The sequence below is a fragment of the Podarcis bocagei genome (genome assembly GCF_964188305.1).
Source record: "Podarcis bocagei genome assembly, chromosome: 11".
Classification (NCBI taxonomy): Eukaryota; Metazoa; Chordata; class Lepidosauria; order Squamata; family Lacertidae; genus Podarcis; species Podarcis bocagei.
In genome coordinates, this window is record NC_138136.1 from 8,482,893 (window position 1) to 8,504,591 (window position 21,699).

The 21,699-nt window shown below is 43.0% G+C and overlaps 1 protein-coding gene across 1 annotated transcript; it reads right to left on the reverse strand.

Moving 5' to 3' along the window:
* LOC308597754 (fructose-1,6-bisphosphatase isozyme 2) lies at window positions 1-20,069 on the reverse strand. Its single transcript, XM_081213842.1, has 7 exons — window positions 19,754-20,069; window positions 14,425-14,587; window positions 13,881-13,973; window positions 12,263-12,403; window positions 11,062-11,199; window positions 4,383-4,502; window positions 1-404 (listed from the first exon to the last, which is right to left on the reverse strand). Exons 1-7 carry the CDS (start codon window positions 19,924-19,926, stop codon window positions 207-209), a joined length of 1,026 nt encoding a protein of 341 aa, XP_081069968.1. The 5' UTR covers window positions 19,927-20,069; the 3' UTR covers window positions 1-206.
* Window positions 20,070-21,699: the final 1,630 nt, after the last annotated feature.

Genomic DNA, 21,699 nt, shown 5'->3' on the forward strand with positions numbered 1-21,699 from the left:
TTCACTAAACGCCATTCTGCAGGCTGCATTTTTATTTGTGTATCACAGAAAGGGAGGTGAGGAGTGTCATATTTTGCATTAGCAGAAAATAAACCATTTTATTAAAAACAACACAAAAATGGCTTTTTCTATTGCTTGTCAGCAGGGTGGCATTTTTTCACTCTTAAGCATCACCCTCTTCCCAGTGCGCAGTGAAAAGCAGAAGATCACGAGGTGCTCTTTGCGTGTTTCTGCACGAAGCTCAGGTATTCTTGAACATCATCCGGAGAACCAACAACAAAAGGGACTCTTTGGTGAATGGACTCTGGCTTCACATCCAGCACAGCTTCTGTCCCAGTGGTAGCTACTCCTCCAGCCTGCTCTATGATGAAAGCGATGGGGTTGCACTCATAAAGAAGTCGGAGCTGTGGCGGAAGAGAAAATCCTTTATTCAGTTTAGGTGGTTGGTGGTAGTTTAGAAAGCAACCAGGGAACTTACTGTCAACTAAAACAGTTTTTCAAATTATAGACACTCTGTATATTACAATATCATAATCCTTATTATTATTATTATTATTATTATTATTATTATTATTATTATTTAAAAATACTGCAATCCAGGCAACGTTAAGTACTAAGTCCCATTTATTTCTGTTGGAGAAGAAAGAATTTGCCAAAATCACTTCCCTTATCTTGTCACTACCACACCAAGGCTGGAATGGAGATTGGCCGCTCTCCTACCAGCTAGGAGCCTTAGGGTGGAAAAATTCCCATTGGAGACTTTTTTCTAAAGCTCCCAGCTCCACCAGAGTGGAAGTTACATACTATTAGGTTATTTTTGGAAGGGACGCGGGTGGCGCTGTGGGTTAAACCACAGCGCCTAGGACTTGCTGATCAGAATGTCGCCGGTTCAAATCCCTGTGACGGGGTGAGCTCCCGTTGCTCGGTCCCTGCTCCTGCCAACTTAGCAGTTCAAAAGCATGTCAAAGTGCAAGTAGATAAATTTATACTTCCGGCGGGAAGGTAAATGGCGTTTCCGTTCACTGCTTTGGTTTGCCAGAAGCAGCTTATTCATGCTGGCCACATGACCCAGAAGCTGTATGCCAGCTCCCTCGGCCAATGAAGCAAGATGAGCGCCGCAACCCCAGAGTCGGCCACGACTGGACCTAATGGTCAGGGGTCCCTTTACCTTTACCTTTACCTAGGTTATTTTTTCCATATGGAATACATTCTACCCTGGCACCCCAGCTTATTTATCCATTTTCGGACTCTTCCAAACTACTGTAACTTCTTGTTGCTAACTTAACAATGGCTCCTGCAGCTCTCTTAACTGCCCAGGAATCTGAAACCACTTGTGTTCTCTCCAGGAAAAGGTGGGCAAAAGGCCATGTTCCATCATGTACTGTTTCCCTTTGTACTCTGCATTATTTGACAAAGCAGTTTGCAGAGGTTAAAGGCATGTGACACAAACATGCGTCTGTGCCCAGAAATGTACAATACGGACTGCATTTCATAGTACAAGAGTACAGCCGGTCAAGTCATTCTCTGCCAGTTCAACCATGGCATCCTTCCTCTCCCTCCCGGCCACAAAACATTTTGTGCACTAACCAATTGTTTCTTACAGAGTTGCTAATCTTGTTTAACCCTAATTCAGTCCACAACTAATAAAATTTCTTAGTACTGAGCATTCTGCTACTGAAATTCCATCAGCGGAACTAACAATTCCAACCACTATTTCGGAATGAGAAAACCGTTGAATTCATCGCTGCGAGAAGTGAGGTTACATGGAACCAGGCAGAGGGCCTTCTCGGTAGTGGCACCTGCCCTGTGGAATGCCCTCCCAGCAGATGTCAAGGCAATAAGCAACTACCGTATTTTTCGCCCTATAGGGCGCACCAGCCCATAGGGCGCACCTAGGTTTTTTTGGGGGGGATAAAGAAAAAAAAATTCCCCCAGGCGCGGGGCTGGGGCGGGGAAGCCCAAGCTTCCCCCGACCCCAGCCCCCAGAACAGGCTACTATCCGCAAGCCTGGGGAGCCCGGCGGGAACTCCCGCCGGACTCCCCAGGCTTGTGGATATCTGCCCAAAGCCTGGGGCGCACTCCACTGTTCTCCCCAGGTTTCGGGCTGCAGGCTGCTGTCCACAAGCCTTGGGAGCCCAGCGGGAAGTTGCGCCGGGCTCCCAAGGCTTGCGGAGAGCTGCCCGAAGCCCAGGGTGCGCTCTGCTGTGCTCCCCGGGTTTTGGGCTGCAGGCTACCATCCGCAAGCCTTGGGATAGCTGCAGGCTGCTGTCCCAAGGCTTGCGGATAGCTTCCTGAAGCCTGGAAAGTGAGAGGGCTCGGTGCGCACCAACCCCTCTCGCTCTCCAGGCTTCAGCGAAAGCCTGCATTCGCCCCATAGGACGCACACACATTTCCCCTTCACTTTTGGAGGGGAAAAAGTGCGTCCTATAGGGCAAAAAATACGGTATTTTACTTTTAAAAGACAACTCTTTAATGTCTGATGCTGCATTGTTTTTAATATTCGGTTGGAAGCCGCCCAGAGTGGGGAATAATTATTATAATTATTATTATTATTCATTGGGGCTTTGCTGTGGTTGTGGAACACATACAGCAGGATGGCTGGGGTTATAGGCTGAGGTGCAATTTTTTAGGCTTAGGCAAAGTAATTTCCAGCAAAGAAATGAGAGCCAGTGTGGTGTAGTGGTTAAGAGCGGTAGACTGGTAATCTGGTGAACCGGGCTCGCTTCCCTGCTCCTCCACATGCAGCTGTTGGGTGACCATGGGCTAGTTACACTTCTCTGAAGTCTCTCAGCCCCACTCACCTCACAGAGTGTTTGTTGTGGGGGAGGAAGGGAAAGGAGAATGTTAGCCGCTTTGAGACTCCTTAGGGTAGTGATAAAGCGGGATATCAAATCCAAACTCCTCTTCCTTGTAATTTTGCTCACTAATGAACTGCATGGCAGGGCTAAAGTATTTGGTGGGGAGGGCAAAAGAGCCCACCCTCTTACAATGCCAGGGAGAAGTGAATTGATGCTAAATTGGATATTCAACTTAAGGATATTAACAGAAATATTTATGTGCTGTATTTATGTGCCTATTTTCCAGATCTTGTGAGATTCACTGGAGCCAATCAGAAGCTGCATTAGAGCAGAACCAGCAGTATTCTAAACAGTGCGCTGATGGCCTTTCTCAAGAACACAGAGATCATACTAATAGTCTGAGGGAGATCAAGTTGGGCTTCCCTAAGCAGTGACATGATCTCTCAAGAACTACCAGTCCCAGAACTCTTTGTACAGAGACAAGAGGAAGGGATGTCTGAAGCCAGGGGTGGACATTAATCAAAGACATTGATCCCAGGGACACAGTGAGACAATGCTACTGGTAGGATTTAAAGGCACAAAAAATATGTGAGTAAATCACTAGTTCACACATATGCAGCAAAAACAGTTAAGCCACCTAGCTATTTTATTCATCAAATGCTATCTGAAAGAGAAGTTTACTTTTTGGAGAGAATTAATGATTTTGCAATGGAAAAGTCTGTAATAAAAACAAAGATTTACAGTGATTTGGTCTATTTATAAAATGTTTGTAGCTGCATTGATCCATCAGATTTTTAAAAAATCCTTGAAGATAAAACCAACTCTAAAATTACAAAGTACTCAGGAAGCTCTATAGAACTATTCTTCAAACCAGATGTAAAAAATAATAATGGGAGAGCATGGTAGAAAAGCCCCAGTGGGCATCATGTTGTAATTTCAGAATGTAGAAAATTGTAGCACTAAAAAATAAACCTTTATTGCATAACACATAAGATTGTATGAATGGTATTGCCATATATGCATTGGAAAGGGCCCATATTACAACTTTGTATTAGGTCCCCAAAAATGATGCATGAGCCCTTATTATGTCAATGCAATACAATCAAATGTATGTTTACTCAGAGGTACGGTCCATGTATGTTTAAGTTTGTGTATTTGCTCTGTTTTTCACCAGAGGAAAACCCTACAATCATTCAGCAGATAAGCCAATAGGATTTCCTGAGCAGAAATACTTGTGGTTGAATCTGCATTGCCAACCCTGACATATTTTTAAAGCTGAGGACTCGGAGAAAGTGTTCTGTGATCAAATGAAATAGGCTCACAAATATATAATTTTGCCTATTTTCTTAATCCCTTTGGGATTGTGTGAGAGCAACCCAGTCAGGTGGGCGGCATATAAATTAATAATATAATATAATATAATATAATATAATATAATATAATATAATATAATACTATTATTGACAAAAGCTCACGCCATGATGCCATGATGCCATCATAAATGTGTTATTCTTTGAGGTGCCACAAAATTCTTTTATTGTTTCAATATAATTATACACCGAGTATGGGATGAGAAAAAGTTACCTTTCCTTTTGGACTTTTCTGGTTAGCTGGATACAAAAAGATCCCACCATAAACCAGGGTACGATGAACATCAGCCACCATGGAGCCCACATATCTGGCTCCATAAGGAGAAACACCTTCCTATGAAAAAGAGGGATAGATATATTGGCCAGTGTCTGCACACATTGATTTGCAATGGAAAAGGTGAAACTAGGTGGAGGAAAACCATGCAAGGAACACCCGTCCACAAAAATACTATTGCTCACATGAAATGATGATTTGGGATTAAAGTATAAAAGATTGGTTAGATATTAAGGATTGCTAAATCCCTGATCAAATATGGGACTTTTGCTTTTAACACCAACAAAGACACTGCCCAGGTGTGGGAAACCTTTGGCCTCCACGTGCTGCTGAACTTTCACCATCCTTGGCCATTGGCCATCCTTGCTGGACTGATGGGATTTGTAGTTCAGCAACACTTGTGGGCCAAGGGTTCCCCACACCTGATATAGTTGTTGCTCTTTCACCAGTTAATCTCATGTTATCCCTGTCTGCTGTAGGACAGAAATATAATCTTGCAGGCAAAGGCTGTGGGTGGATAACAATATCAGTGTAGGATCAGGATAGAAGGCAAATGGTTATGTTTCATCAATTTCCCTTTCAGATGACAAAGGGAATTGATGCTACCTGACAAACTTGGAAGGATTCAGTGTTCCTTTCCTGAAAAAGCAATAGTGTGAATTGTCACAATTGGTGTAGTAACTTGTCTCCTTCTGCTTGGAATCCTAGAAGTGTATTGTTCTCTGTGATGCCACTCAATCAAACATTTCCTAAGTGCTCCTAATAGGAGTCATCCACCCACATTTTGTGGGGTAGATTCCGCAGCATGAGAAAGCTTGTTGGCTCCATCTGTTGTGCTCTCGCTTAAAACCAAGAAAGTACTGTAACTTGTTCTCAGCTTTTAAGTTCCCTGGCTTTGCACCTGGAGGAAGTTCCAGCCATAAAACTCAAAGAAATGATTCTGCAGTGAGCAGCATAGCAGCATGTTTCGCTTCCCTTCATAGATACCAGTCTCCTATAAGTCAGCAACATACACAGCTGTTACAAGAGGCTTCAAAGGTTATTTGAGATATTGGGGTTACAGGGACATCTGATGGAGTTTCAATTCCTTTAATGGCTTCTTGCATAGGAAACATTCTTTTTTGGCACCTGGGAACCATTTTTACTTTTAAAAGATGAAACTCTTACAATGGGGGGGCCAAGAGAGCAGCCAGGAATTTAAAGAATTTTGAAACTCAGCTCAGTGGCTTTCAGGCAGTGAATCCAGTAATTGTGATTCAATCACCTCCTGCTTTTAAACAATTCATTAGCTTTGAGTACAGATTAATTACTTAAGCTGGACAGTGTGCTTGACACAGGGAAGATGGAAAATTCAGCCATGTGGCATCAAATTTTCAAGAAGTCCCAGTTCCAGAATTTTACATGATGCTACCCCCAATGAGCAGGACGCGGGTGGCACTGTGGGTTAAACCACAGAGCCTAGGACTTGCTGATCAGAAGGTTGGCGGTTCAAATCCCCATGACGGGGTGAAAGCACATCAAAGTGCAAGTAGATAAATAGGTACCGCTCTGGCGGGAAGGTAAACGGCGTTTCCGTGCGCTGCTCTGGTTCGCCAGAAGCGGCTTAGTCATGCTGGCCACATGACCCAGAAGCTGTACGCCAGTTCCCTCGGACAATAAAGCGAGATGAGCGCCGCAACCCCAGAGTCGGCCACGACTGGACCTAATGGTCAGGGCCCTTTACCTTTATCTTTAGCCCCAATGAATAACTGGGAGGTGATCCCCCCCTCGCCCCAGTGATTGATGCTTGAACTGTCTGCAGCTCTAACAAAAACCAAGCATCTGATCACTATTAACAGGAAGCCCTGTGATCATGATGATTGTGGAACAAGGAGATTTGCCACCTGGTTTCCTGACCAAAGTTCTACAATAACTTTGCAATGAAATGTCTGGGAGAGCTGCATCTGTTTAATTCTGACATACTATGACTTACTGGGAGACGGGTGGTGGCCAGGACAAGAGAAGGTAGCAACCCTATTGGCTACTTAGAGATTTTAAAATTCTAACATTTCAAATAAATGCTTTCTCATATAGCACAAATTCTAAATAGCACCATCTTAAACTGGTTTGTACAGGGTGTGTTTACGTCTACCTGCTTCATTTTGTTACTGGATATGAATGACGGTAGTTGAACTGATATTCATGAGAGCAAGTTAGGGAACACAACTGAACTATCATTGGATTCCGCAGTATGATTCCGTGTTTGAAATATAGGTAGCCTGGTGACAGAGTGATGTCACTTCCTTGATTTGTTTTGTGCTTGCTCTTTTTGTTTGTTACAAATTGCACAAGCAGTCGATTTTAAATGTCAGGTTTTCAGGTCATGTTCTGACGAATGTACCTGGAGTTTACAAAAATAAGACAGGATAAAACAGAAGTGCCTGTATCCTACTCAACTGCTTACTTTTTGAAACCTGTGCCAAGCAGTTCGGGTTTCTACAAAATCAAACCCACTTCTCTGTTTCCAAGAAACTGTAAGTTACTGGAATGCATTACAGCACAAACAATATCCTTTCCAGTCTAAAGAGTGCTTATACATTTTGCATAAGGCTAATTTTACCTCAATCCATTCAGCTAGCAATGAAATCATTATGATCTCACTACGGGGGCGGGGGATGATGCAAGGAATTTATTTAAAGGGATATCCTCAGATTAGAATAAAAAGAACACCAAATTTACAAGGGCAATTTGAGGTCATGGTCTTGGAACCCCAATGACAGGTTCGGAGGTAGAGCTAAGCTATGGTTTAAGAAGTGTTTTGTGTACGAGTCACAGTGTAACTCACGCTTGTGTGTTTCTCAGTTCTTTGCACTGCTCTGGTGTATGCCAGAAGAGAAAAAGGAAACATCTCCTTTTTAAACCTTTAAAATAACCAGAAATCTCATTTAAGTCCAAACTTGGGGAACCTATAGATTCTCAAGTTTGGACATGAGGCACTCTGGTTACTTTAAAACTTCAAAAGAAGCTTTTGATCTCCTCTGTCATGAGAAAAAGGAGCGGGGAGTGAGTGAATTAATTATTTTTATTTTTATTTTTATTAGGCCATGGACTATAGCAGGAAGGAAGGGAGAGTTCACAATTCTAAAGCTCATAATGTAAAAGTAAACTATGGTTTTGCATTACATCTGTCTTGACGACAGCAAACCCAGGTATGCTTAACTTACTTGGAGGAAACCCAATTAAAAAATGTGAGACTTGCTTTCAAGTAAATATGCTTAAGAGTTGGTTGTGTAAATTGACAATCATATAGGAGAATCCTGCCCATTGTTAAGTCCTGCTTTATGCTTGTTCATAGACAAGCATAGTGTTATTTTAATAGTTTTTTGATTTTTCATGTTTTATTACTGACTCGTTAACCAGCCTGGGATCTATGTGAGTGGAGGGCCATTAAGAAATCTAATGAACAAATTAATAAATAAATAAATATTCAGTGTGACAAGCTTAGAAAATTGTTAGCATATAGCTTTACTTGGTCATTTTTCTTTTATTTGTTGCACTGGCTTTAACACAATAGGTTATTTCATAAGCGGAATCAGGTAATACCTGTATTGAGTTTAGAGCATTCCAAAGAAAATATAGATGCAAAGAGCAGGAAGGGTGTCGTTGCTTCAGTACTTAACCATTACAGTACTAGCAGGAAGTTTTCTACCATAGATCTTGAGTTATTTTTGTATGACACATAAATATTATGTTAGTATTTGCTAGAGCAACACCAACATACCATTGATACTTGATACTAAGGAAATGCTGCTTAGTTCTTTTCTACCTAAAATTCTTTTTTAAATTGTGGTTCTTTAAGCACAGAGACAGCTCGGGGGAGGGGGTTGCTGGGGGATGGGCTGCTCCATAAAAATCAGGGCTTTGTCTCGTGAGAACACTTGGGCTGCAGTCACATGTCATGAAAGTGAAATAAACTGCTATTTGCCTAACTGTTAATTTCTGCATGATATTTGAGCTTTCATATGATGTAAAAGCCAAAGCTGGAACAATAGTGGAATAGAATGCAAGTTTAGTACTAGTATCCAGTGCTTTTCTTCTACAAAAATGTTTAGGTGAACTCCCATTTTGACTCAAGAAAATCACCATTTTATAGTTCAAATTGGGGAAAAATAAATACAATGGACAAAAGTGCAAAGATTCACAAAATGTTTAGGGGTATGCGTACCCCTGCGTACCCCCCAGAAAAAAAGCACTGCTGATACCTATATTATTTACAAACAGGTTTTTTCTCTGAAAGCAAATAACATAGAAGTGAGTCCTAAATTTGCACTACATCCCACTATAGTTCCAGAAGCAGTTTTTGCATGCTGTTAAAGCTCAAATCAAAGGGACATGGGTGGCGCTGTGGGTTAAACCACAGTCTAGGACTTGCCGATCAGAAGGTCGGCAGTTCAAATCCCCGTGACGGGGTGAGCTCCCGTTGCTCGGTCCCTGCTCCTGCCAACCTAGCAGTTCAAAAGCACGTCAAAGTGCAAGTAGATAAATAGGTACCGCTCCAGCGGGAAGGTAAACGGCATTTCTGTGTGCTGCTATGGTTCTCCAGAAGCAGCTTAGTCATGCTGGCCACATGACCTGGAAGCTGTACGCTGGCTCCCTTGGCCAATGAAGTGAGATGAGCGCCGCAACCCCAGAGTCGGTCACAACTGGACCTAATGGTCAGGGGTCCCTTTACCTTTAAAGCTCAAATATAATGCAGAACTTAACAGTCAGGGGAAAGCTGTGAATAAACAGCCATGTGAATGCAGGCTTCCTGAGTGCAGGCAGTTAACATTTTGTGCAGGGGTTCTGTTCCTGGCCCCCACTCATGTTGGCAGAGGAAGCATAAGCCCGTTCTGCCCTCTTCTGGGTTCAAAAGGACCCGCACATCGGCAGTCATGTGTCAATTGGACACACACATAACAGTCACCATTTGTACTGGTATTTTCAGTGGCTGGAAGGCTGTGACTGTTTTGCTACCTCACTCCTTTCCAGCTGAAGCTAAGTGAAGCTGCCTTTGTATAGGAATGTTTTAATCTCCACTAAGCACCTTACTCTTTCCTTTGCCTGCCCTTATCTGCCACATGTTGTCATGGGTCTTAATTTGCAGACACATTTTAAGAACTCTCAAATCAACAAATACGACAACATTGACTTTTGTTCCCTTCTATTTAAAGTAGATTTGAGTGCAAATAACTGAGGCTTCTGATGCAGACTTCTTACGTTGCAAGCATCTTGCAATTTGCCCATACCAAAGGGAACAATCAATGTTCTGACCTCTCCTGCTGCGATCCAGTTTGTCCCCAGTTAAAGTGCACCCTTTTAGCGTCAGTGAGAGATAAGGGAAGAGAATGTGGTCCTCTGGGAGAGATAGGAACCACAAGTGTCTAACATGGTGCATTTATTTTGCATAGATTGAGGAGCTTCGTTTGTTTGAATCGAGTCTAATAGCCATAGCTGTCAATGTTTCCCTTTTTTAAAGGGAAATTCCCTTATTCCGAATAGGATTCCTCGCAAGAAAAGGGAAAAGTTGACAGCTATGCTAATAGCATACACAGCTATTTCACCTGCAAAGTGAGTGCACTTTCTGTATTTTCATATTTCAGGGCTCTGACTTTGCAATTTAAATACACATGGTTCTATATTCGCTTATGTGGTTTGGTGTCAAATTTGACTTGAATGTTCGACTCACCTAGTTCCCAAGGATAGGGAAATGTAACAACCTAGGTTACAGGAAGAGGAAGGGAACTGCTGGGAAGTGCCTGGGACTGGTATAGGAAGGGGTCAGCAAGGTTTATCTTGCCTGGGCTGGATCAGTCCCACAGAGATCTCTCCGTGGGCCGAATCATATGTGTGTGTGAGCGCCCCCCCCCCCCGATTTTTGGCATCTGCACAGACACAATTTTCGGCGCCTCGAAAACGAGTCCCCACGCTGCACTGGTTTAGCGCAGCGCGCAAGCGGGCAACTCAGTTCGGGGGCGGCTCGTGGGTCAGTAAAATGGCCTCTGCAGGCCGCTTCCGGTCCATGGGCCTTAGGTTGCTGACCCCTGGTATAGCCAGACAGAGCAGAAGCAGGCAAGAAAGATGAGACGTTAAATTCATATGTGCATTTAATGCATCTTGCCTTTTGCTTTAAACATAACAGCCATGGAGGATCTAAATCAAGACTGCAACCCTCCCCCTGAATAACCCTCACCTCCAAGCTTCCATTGGCACCATGCCACATTCCCTCTCAAAGGAAATAGCAATTGTTATGGTGTAGGATTTCCATGGTACCGGAAGATAAAATGACATGGATGTATCCCGAGGGGGGGGGAGCTGCATTTAAAATACTAAATTAACTGAGGTTCTGCTCCCGCCCCCCCAGCAGAAGCCTGCCCCCCCCGTAATGTTCTGTTACCCATGATCTCCCCACAAAAAGCTCAACAACTTTTGGGGGCGATCTGTCAAAAAAAGCTTAACAACAGTCAACCAAAAAACTAGCTAAGCTATGCCCACGTAAAATGTATCCCAGCGTAAACTGTGCTTTATGTACAATGATGATGAGATTTGCCCAGTTTCACAGACAGTAGCATGATAGAGTTGCAATAAAATGGTATATTACCTCAGGAAATTTCTTCTTTTGTAAATACTCTGTCACTGAAGGATCAAAGTACTTGGCATAGCCCTCATTGAGGCTGTAGATTTTCCCTTTCTTCTTGATTTTTACGTCTTTTTCCACCAGAATGAACTCGCCGAGAGCCTGCAGAATAGTTAAAGGATGTCACGAGTCATAAATGCCATGCGTTTACTTCCTTGACGTTCTGAGGCTTGTCCAGTTACGACCCTAATATACAGTTACATGCTCCCTACTCTTTCAAAGAGTAATAAGGCTTGGTTGCAATCCTAAATATACCTGCCAGGGTATGAGACCAATGGAACACCCTTCCGAATAAACATGCATGGGATTGCAATATGAGTTCCTTTTCAAAAACAGAGTCCAGGAAACTTACAGTGCATTTGTAATATTTGCTTTTTTGCTGTGGAAAAAGAGGGCTTTAAAGGGTGCTCAGATATCTCCTGACTCTCTCTTTTTTTAAAATGAATTTTATTAGTATTTTCCACACAACAACAAAACTAAAAACAAAACAACAAAAACAAAACAACAAAAACAAATCCATATCTTACAAGTTAATATTATAAACACTAAAACAACAACAAGACATTGACTTCCACCAATCCCACAGCACCTCCTTTATCTCTCATTGTGTCTTCCTGTTTTCCTGTTTTCTTTATCATCTCTATCCTAACATCTAGATATAAATCCTTCTTTCATATCCTTTCACTTCACAAGGTTATTCCAGACTCAGCCAGATTTCTGCCCTCGAACCTTGACTTTTGAGGTATTCATTTAGGCACTCCCATTCTTTTTTTACTTCACTTTTTGGTTTTTGTCTTATTATGTCTGTCAATTTGCCAAATTGACAGATATCTCCTGACTCTCAACCGCCCTCACCCTTTCCGTTACTTTTTTTGCAACTTGTTTGAAGCACCCATCAGATGAGACTTGAGCAGCATTTCTCTACCAAATTCCTCCTTCTCGCTGCTGACATAATTTAGTTGTTCTTCTAGCTACCTAACAAGGGATTACACTCTCGCTACGATGATAGCGTGATGCAAAGTGAGGGCAGGAAGCAATACAATCACTCAAAATGAGTGGCCAGGAAGGGAGCTACACTCTACATGCTGAAAAGGTGGGGTGAATTTCATATGAATACGAGAGGGCGGCAGAAATTAGTATTAGTAATGAATGTTTGCACAGGTACCGGATCCAGCATGAAGCAGTCCACTCCTTGCCCCGTGGAAAGCGCTACCAAGGTTGCACTCCCGTACAAAGCATAGCCGGCTGCGACGATGTTGCGCCCCGGCTGCAAGGCATCTTTCTCGGAAGGCTCGTCTTCTGATGTCTAAGGGGAAAGTGATGGTTGTACTCAAATCTCAAGTATTTTGCTGTTGTTATTATTAAAACGCATTTGAAGAAGAAGAAAAATAAAACCACAAATTCAAATAGGACTCTCTCCCAGTTATGGTGCACATTGTACAACAGGCCCTCGTGAAAGCTTTGTATCGACACCCGATATAACGAGATAGAGTTTGGGGGCATTTTTGTAAGAGGATCTCGAGTGATAATTTCAGTGACAAACTGCAAATAGTGAACCATAGGAGGGGCACATCCAGCAGTAGTTAAAAATAACACTGTCCGCTTACTGCCATTTTATATCTATCATCTATCTATCTATCTATCTATCTATCTATCTATCTATCTATCATCATCTATCTATTTATTTCACTCACCAATTGCTTCCCATGAATCATCCCACAGCAATTTAATAATAAAAAAAACAGGAGCAAGGAAAGCCATTTCAAATCCAATATGTAGATAGGCTGGGATAAAAGACTTGTTGAAAAAGGAAGGCCTTCAATAGGTGCCAAAAAGAGTAAAGAGGGTGCCTGTCTGCTATGCAGTGGGAGGAGGTTCCAAAGGCTAGGTGCCACCACACTAAAGGCCCAATTCTTGCATTGTACAGAATGGATCGGCTGCTATATGGGGTTTTGTACAGCAGTACACCTTGAACTGAGCCCAGTATCTAACTGGCAGCTAGTGGCAATAGAATATTCATCTAATGAAGCATTCTTGGAAACAATTCACAATGCTTCTGTACATGTTAAAATATTTTTGTTGCTGTTCAAACTTCAGAATATTGTTAATAGTTCTAGCATTTTCCAGGGCACCTTAACTTCCAATCTTGCCACATGGAAACCCCTTTCACAAGCCCATTTTCTCACCTAATCATCTTGTGGTGATTTTTTTCTGAATCTTAGGAAATTAATATACAATCTGGAGCCGATCACTGCCTCTCATCCAAACCAACCTTATAGGGTTGTTGTTGGGATTCAAGTTCTAGGGGTAATTTTCTGTATCATTAGCATGGAGTTAGCAAGTATATGTATGGCTTTTGCAAGGAAAACTATTTATTTGGATACCCACAGCATAGCGAAGATATAAAAAATAAAATGCTGCCAAGTTACTAATGTCTTTAACAAATAATAATTAGAGAATCACCATATTTTTACATTCCATACCCCTATTAATAATGTTGTAGTATTGCTTTGAGACTTGAAGCTGCAATCTCATACCCACTTTCTGGGAATAAATTCTACCAAACTCCCATCTTTTAAAAATAGTTTTTATTAAAGGTTTTTTTTGTGTTACAAAACAAATAAAGAGGGAAAGGTACATCCCTCGTCTCCACTTTCAATTCATAGTTTGTTTCACACTCTGCTTGTATTTAGTGACACACACTTTTGTCATAGACATCATGCATTTAGGGGGGTGAGGAGGAAGAGGGCTGAACCCCCATTTTGTTCCATTTCTCACCTTACCTTCTTGTAAATAGCAAATATAGTTCCTATCGAAGCTAAGCAGTCTATGTTGGAAGAGCCATCAAGTGGATCAAAACACACGACATATTTACCCTGAAAAAGGAGGAAATAATCAAATGAAAAGCAAATAAATAAAAATGTTTTCTCTCTCTTAATCTTTCAAATCTGACTGGAGTACTACGCACTGAAACAATTTTGTATTATACTAAAATACACTGGTATAACTTTCATGGCTTCACCACCCTCCCCAGAACCCTGTGAGTTATAGTTTTCTGAGAGGCAGAGAACACTGCCTCAGAACTACCTCCAAAAAACTTCAGTTCCCATGATTTCATGTACATATCACTTCATTCAGTTTAGTAATCACACTGACCCCATTGCTCAGTTTCCATTTATTAAATCTGTCTCCCTTTCTGGTATGCAGTTGTGTTTAGCATCTTTCCGGTAATCAGGCAAACGACTTCTTCAGAAATACAATTGTGCCACCTGCTGCTAAAAGGAGAGAACAGCCCCTCTTCCCAGTCAAATCTGAATGCGTACCGACCCTTTTATCTTTTGGAGTAATAATAGCTTCTTTATTCTCCTCTGAGACCAGGACACATGTGCTGTAGGAGGACTGTAGCATGTTAATAACCAGAGAATTAGATAAAACATCAAGCTTCTTCTGTTCATCCCCAGTCACATTCACAGTGCCAGCTATTCCGAACCTATAGGAAAGGGCTTCGTTATTATAATAAGGGAACACTGAAAAGTACACATTATACTGCAATACTGTTTTACATTATTTCCTTACTATTCCCTTTTACTTGACTTTCACACTGACATGACTCAAACTGTCCCTCATGTAATTGTCTCAGATTTATAAGGACTTCCCAAACCTTTTACTAGTGATAAATACCAATTAAAACCTGTGTTGGAACTCATATATTCAGAAAACTTAGCTGGATGCTAGTTACAGCAATACACTATAGTTTTATTTTGCTTGACAGCTTGAGGATAATCCCCACGATACATGGGTGATCCTAATCTGTATTTGCACAACACCGTCAAGAGAGAATTACAATCATGATGCAATGGCTGTATGGAGCTAATAGCACATGAATCAACTATCAGTGATAAAATATTCTCCTCATACCGCAGAAGAAAACTTAAATAGAAGTTTCTATGCCCTTTCCTATGCACTCAGAGGACAGCCTTATTGATTTGATTTCGGGTAAGCATGCTTAGGACGTGAAGACTGACACATCGCCATTGATTCAGTGAGCTGGACCTGAGAGTCTAAACATGATAACAATAGTTTGTGTGTGAGTGAGCAGAGACAATGCAATCTTAACAGATAAAAAAATATTGTGGAAGAGAAATGGAAGCCTCTGTCCTGGAAATTAAAATAGAAAATATGGAGTAATAACAACAGCACAATAACAATTTGGCCGCCTGACTGATTAGTCTTCAACATGTATTCATTTCTCACTAGAGGTATCTACTTCCTTTCACAAGCTTCCAGCTTATGACTTCACTCTGCTCTAGTGTTTTCATGTGCATATTTTATTGTTTTTTTTTTAATGGTGAAATATGTTGTACCCTGCCCTGGAATAAAATTTTGAAGGGCAGCATACAGATTTCTAAAAACAAATAGATAATACTACTTCATTTGGATGTGTTCATAATATTTTAGAGACAAGGAAGGGGTGGGCAAACACCATTATAAATGTATGGCAGGGAAGGTGGATTCATACATGACTTGTTCACTTGAATGTCCCTAGCATATACAACTGTACAACTCTTTGAACTTTTGCAAACCCTGGGGAAATAGGAGTCATGATCACATGAAGTAAACCCCGCAGGTGTTGCCTTTATGGCATCAAGTTCATGCAGGCATTCAACTCAACGTCCACACCTGTGTTGAGTTAGGTTTTAGCAATCCTGCTTCTCTCTTCACAAGGACTTATTTTACTCCGTCTTTGCTCTTCCACTGTAAGCTGAAAGCAAAATTGCCATTGACAATCCACAGTATTGAGTTCCTGCGTGTACATTCTACTTATGCTAAGGATGGGGCAATTTGAAGCTCATCACACACTCATTACAAACCCTGAGGTAGGTGCTGCTTTATTTGTTTCACCGAATTTTTAATTATTACTAAGCACCTCTGGCACACACACACTTATGACTACTGTATAGCCAGAAAAGTGTGTTAGCCAAAATTAAAAAGTTGCTTTTAAAATTTGGCTCATAAAATGGCTCCCATTGCAAATGTCATATAGATATTAAATAAAATATAGAGCCGGGGTGGTGTACAAACAAATCTGCAAGAGAGTTAAAATATAATTAAAAACAATGCAGAACAATAACGTCGGGCTCATCCTAAAAGCTTAAACCACTGTTTACAAATAATGAGTATGTGTGGCTGATCTGCGATAGGTTCACTTTCCTGATACATGTAAAAAATAACCACCTTTTTAAAAAGACAGAAGTCATGCTAAAGGTATGTAAGCTTCTGGAGATTCTTCTACTATTTCAATTCCTTGGGGGGGGGGTCACAGATATTTTGCTGTCTGGCAAAAAATGAACCAGACTCCCCATAGGTCCAGAATCTTGAGGAGCAGACAGAGCCCCCTAAATCCAGTGTTCTGGATCCCTCTGAGGGACCTCTAAGTCATTACCAGACAAGGAACACCTGGAGCTGTCAAAAGAGGAGGTAGAATAGTCCCCGGTCCTTGAAAGCACCGTGTCAACAGCTTCAGGTAAAGGCCAAAGAGCACAGTGTAATGTCTACAGACCCAGAGTTACCAGTCTACCCCTGAGTATGGGGTTTACTCAAGAGCAAGGAGTGCCTGATGGTCCTTCACAGTTAGCTACTGTGGCTAGAGAGTGGTTTAGGAAGTATTTAAGACCTTCTAGAGTCTTCCTTTTGCTGGAAACAATGCAGTTTTCTGGTTCTTTGTTTCTACTTACAGTTCCCCTGCCTGGCTGAGCTCCCTGATGGGGGGGTTTTCTGGCCTTGCTTCCGAATAATGCTTTGGCCCTAGACTGATTCTCTGTGCTTGAGTTTGGCTTGTTTTTTAAGATTTATTTTTGTTGAAGATTTTCTTGGTTTACAAAAGCTCATGCCTTTTTTCAGGTGGTACAGTCTTTCTTACAAATACAGTGGTACCTCGGGTTACATACGCTTCAGGTTACAGACTCCGCTAACCCAGAAATAGTACCTCGGTTTAAGAACTTTGCTTCAGGATGAGAACAGAACTCGTGCTCCGACAGCGCAGCAGCAGCAGCGGGAGGCCCCATTAGCTAAAGTGGTGCTTCAGGTTAAGAACAGTTTCAGGTAAAGAACGGACCTCCAGAACGAATTAAGTACTTAACCCAAGGTACCACTGTACAGTGGACACTCGTGTTGCAAATGTGATCTGCGGGATGCACATTCGCAATCTGCAGCTGCCTGTCTGCACAGGCGGGGGTTGCAATTTGGTGCTTCTGCGCATGCACAAAGTGCAATTTAGCGCTTCTGCGCATGCGTGACCGCTAAAACCCGGGAGTAAACCGTTCTGGTACTTCTGGGTTTCAGCAGTCCGTAACACAGAAAAACGCAACCTGAAGCGTCTGTAACCAAAGGTATGATTGTGGTGAGACATTAGTGTTGAGTACAGTATAAGGTTGGGGGAAGAAGAGGGGGGTGAGGCTTATATTCTTTTCTATAGTGTATGTTTGGGGTTTTGTGTCAGTGTCAACTCGGTAGGTTCTCTTTCTATTCATTTATTACATTTGCTTGATAGTGAGAGGGGTTGGGGGGCAGGGTGTGGTTGGCTGCAATGGGGTTTCTTTGCATTTGTGAGTGTGTGGGGGGGGACTTGTTGGGTCAGGTAAGCCAGATTGATTCGTATGCTGTTGGTGAATTCTTCTTATTGTCTTGATGGGCTGTGTATGTGATAAAGAGGAGCCATACTGGGGTGAAGGTGTCCTCTTCTATTTGTACTTGTGTCAATTTCAGTTTATTGGTTAGCTTTTCTAGCAAGGTCATTTCCCAGACAGTTATTGGTTCAGGTTTACTTCTGACAAGTGTCACCAATGTCTGGCTATGAGGCTGCTGAGAGTAGGTGGGTTATAAGCTCTGTATAATGTGAGTGGTCATTATGATCTTGGAAGATGTTCAGTAGGGCCAGTTGTGGGGTGAGTTCTAATACCTGTTTAGTTATTCTGCATATCTCCAGAAGGGTTGGATTTTAGGGCATTCCCGCCACATGTGGAGGTATGTGCCTCCAGCTCACATCTTGGTGAGGTTTCCGGCTGTATCAGCACCAGTTTCTGTGGTGTTAAGTACATCTGTAGGTGAGTTTCAGAGTGAGTTCCCTTGAGTTTGGCTTGCTGAGATCATGCTGCATCTTGAACTCTGCTCCCTTGGGCGTTTGTGTAAAAAGTTATGTCCCCTGGACTGAGTCCCTAGCTCTAGAGCAGGGGTCGGCAAAGTTTTTGTGGCTTGGGCTGGTTCATGGTCCCGCAGACGCTGCAGTGAGCCAGAGTGTGCGCGTGTGCACATGCGCAAACGCTATTTCCCGTGCTCCTTCCAGTGCGGAGGAGGCGTGCGCAGCTTCCCATTGGCTGCAGGAGCTTCCTGCACCCTATGGGAATCCGGCCAGCATCGCAGAAGGCGGTCCCTGCTCTGTTCCATGCCGGTTTAGCATGGGAGCATGGGAGCCGACCGAGCAGGCGGCAGGGGTCCATGGGCCGGTTAAACGACCCCCATGGGCTGCTTGTGGCCCCTGTGCCTTAGGTTGCCCACCCCTGCTCTAGACCATGACAGATGGAAGAATCACAGCTAAAACACAGGATCACAATGATGGGATGGGGTCCCTTGGAATAAACGAAGGATGACAATTCCACACAAAATTCCTTGTGGGGAAACTTCCATATATAATTGTTGCTGAACAAAAGTAAGGAACAGTTAAAATTACTGTGTAACAACGATTCTCCTTGGCAGTATTTTTCCAGCCTAATGGGAGAGCCAACCAAACAAAACTAATAATCAGAGTATACTCTCTGAAAGCTGTTTTTATACTAGCTTACATGTAATATTGTCATAATGTTAATTATAACTCTTTAACCAGAAGGGATATCCTTCAGATGTTGTTGGACTACAGCTCAGCACCAGCCAATGGTAATCCACAATGATAGGAATTGTAGTCTAGCAACTGGAGTTAAGTACCACTGAACATAATGGAATATGCTTCTGAATAAAGATGCGCAACAACTGCATGTTTTGTATACTATTCTCCGAGGTTCTCACATTTTGTATAGTGCCACTTAGAGTTGTGGTGACAATTTCTTTTTTGAAATTTATGCATGAGATGAAGAAATGAGTCACTCGTTTTAATAAGAGTGGGTTTCTATGCAATGGCCAACGTGTATGTCCATGCTGAATGAAGACAGTGCCATTCCAATCACTTCAGACTGTGATTAAGCCAAATTAACTGCTTGACCTTCTTGTTTGACCTTGATGGCAATAGAAATGGGGCCCACAAGAAAAGCAGCCTATTCCCATTTTTTTAAAAGTAAATAGTAATACAGGTAATTGCAGGTGCTGCCACTCCCATTATTAAAGCAGTCAGTAGTTAGCTGCAGTAGTTATTCTTAAAACTTTGGCCAAAATAAAATCAGTGACCATTTGATTGTGGAGTTTCCGTAATTTAACATACACCATGACTGCGATACTAGCCTCCTTTCATTCCAGGCACATGGAATTCCCATACTGCTATTCTGGCCATGGCATTTAGTTTAAAAGCTTCATGCTGTGTTTAAAAGAAGGAGTTCCCAATGCTCACCCCACCCACCCCCCGTTTTATATTTAAAAGAATTCTTATCCTCCCCAATTCTGTGCAACTCACATGTGAGCAAGGCCTGCCTTCCGAACCGCTGAAGAGATGGCCTTTATGGCAGTGAGCATCGAGTTCAGCAGCTGGGTCAGTTCTCCTGTGGCCCCTTTAACCCGCCGTCCTTTCTCCATGACATATCGGTTAAGGGTTAACATGTCTGTTTCAAAGGGGCTTCTGTCCGACATCTTGGCTGGTGAAAAGGGTCTGTTTTCTTCCCTAGAATTTAGCAGTTCCTTTGCACCCTCAGTGTTGCTGCTCTTCAGTGGCAGTTTTATTTTAAGAAGAAGCAGTTGGCATGGATGCGAGAAGCGGTTTAGTAAAAGGTTTCTGAGCCCATGTGACTTACAGGCTTGGAATAGATGGGCAGTGCAACTCCTCTGAATTTTCCAGTCTGCAAGAGATCCTATTAATCTTAACTTTAACCTTCAATGCCGGCTAAAAAAAAAAGTTGGTTTGGCAAGCCTACCCAACTATGTAATTATGTACATTTGTTTTTCAAATTTATTTTAACCTTATTTTGATAATTTTTTGTTTAGTGTTTTGTTGCCTTTTTATTTGCATTTTAATGAATATTTTATACCATTTTATGTGAACTGCTTTGAATCCCCCCCTTGCTGTCCCCCTTCCCCTTAGATTTTTCCTAGGTGATTTTTGTAAAAATTAAAAACAAAATTCTCAGAACAATAATTGTCCTTCTAATGGGAAAATGTCAGTGATAAACAGTAAAAAAAAAAAAAAGAAGTAAAGGACCTCTGGGGTTGCGGCACTCATCTCGCTTTCAGGCCGAGGGAGCCAGTGTTTATCCACAGACAGCTTTCTGGGTCATGTGGCTAGCATGACTAAACCGCCTCTGGTGCAACGGAATACCGTGACAAAAACCAGAGCACACGGAAATGCTGTTTACCTTCCTGCTGCAGCGGTACCTGTTTATCTACTTGCACTGGCATGCTTTCACACTGCTAGGTTGGCAGGAGTTGGGACAGAGCAACAGGAGCTCACCCCACCGCAGGGATTCGAACCACCAGCCTTCTGGTGGCAAGCCCAAGAGGCTCAGCGGTTTAGATTACAGCGCCACCCACATCTTTACCTGATAAGCAGTATACGTGATGCAAGTTAGCTACGTGAACGAGGACGATCTGTCCACAGAATACAAGTGGCTTTTATTGCCAATAAGACCATTGCCAATCAGTGGCGTAGCGTGGGGGGTGCCAGGGGTGCCGGCCGCACCGGGCGCAACATTTTGGGGGGCGCGTTTGGCCGGCCCCCCTCGAGGAAGCGGGAACCTCTCCAAGGCGCAGCGCGCCGTCGGTGGAGGAAAAGAGCCGCGCAGCAGCAGCAGCAGCAGCAGCAAAGCCGGGAGGAGGAGGAGGTGGAGCGAGCACTCATGCTTGCTTTACAGCCAGGAGGAGGGGGTGGAGCTGAGGAGGAGGGAGGGAAGGAGAGCCATGCCAGCAAAGCGGGCAGCAGCCGCTTACACGCGAGGAGGGACAGGCGGGAGCCATAGGGACCCGGAAAAAGCGCCGCGTAGCCAGCAACAGCTGCTGCAGCCTCAGCTTGCAAAGGTCCGTGCGCTCTCTAAACGGAGCAATGAGGCTGCAGAGGGACGGCAGGGCACAGGAGGGCTCTGAGCCACGAGCTCAGTGAAAACCAGTAAAAAAGTTTTTTTAAAGGCTGCTGGGGACAGGAGGGCACAGGATGAGGGAGAGGGGGAAATTACAATTCTCCCAGCGTCTCAGCTGATCCGCTGAGCAGGACTTGGGTTGCAGGGGATTTGCCATTAGCTGTGTAAAGCAGCAAAGAGGGAGAGAAGGAGCAAAGCGGGAGTGGAAAGGAGCTGCTTACACTGCTGTAAGTGGCTGCTGTCCGGTTGGCTCCTTTAAAGCAACAGTGCTCTTTCCCTCCCCCCTCCCCGCTCAGCTCTCCGAAAAGCTCCTTCTCCACCCACCCCATGCGAGCTC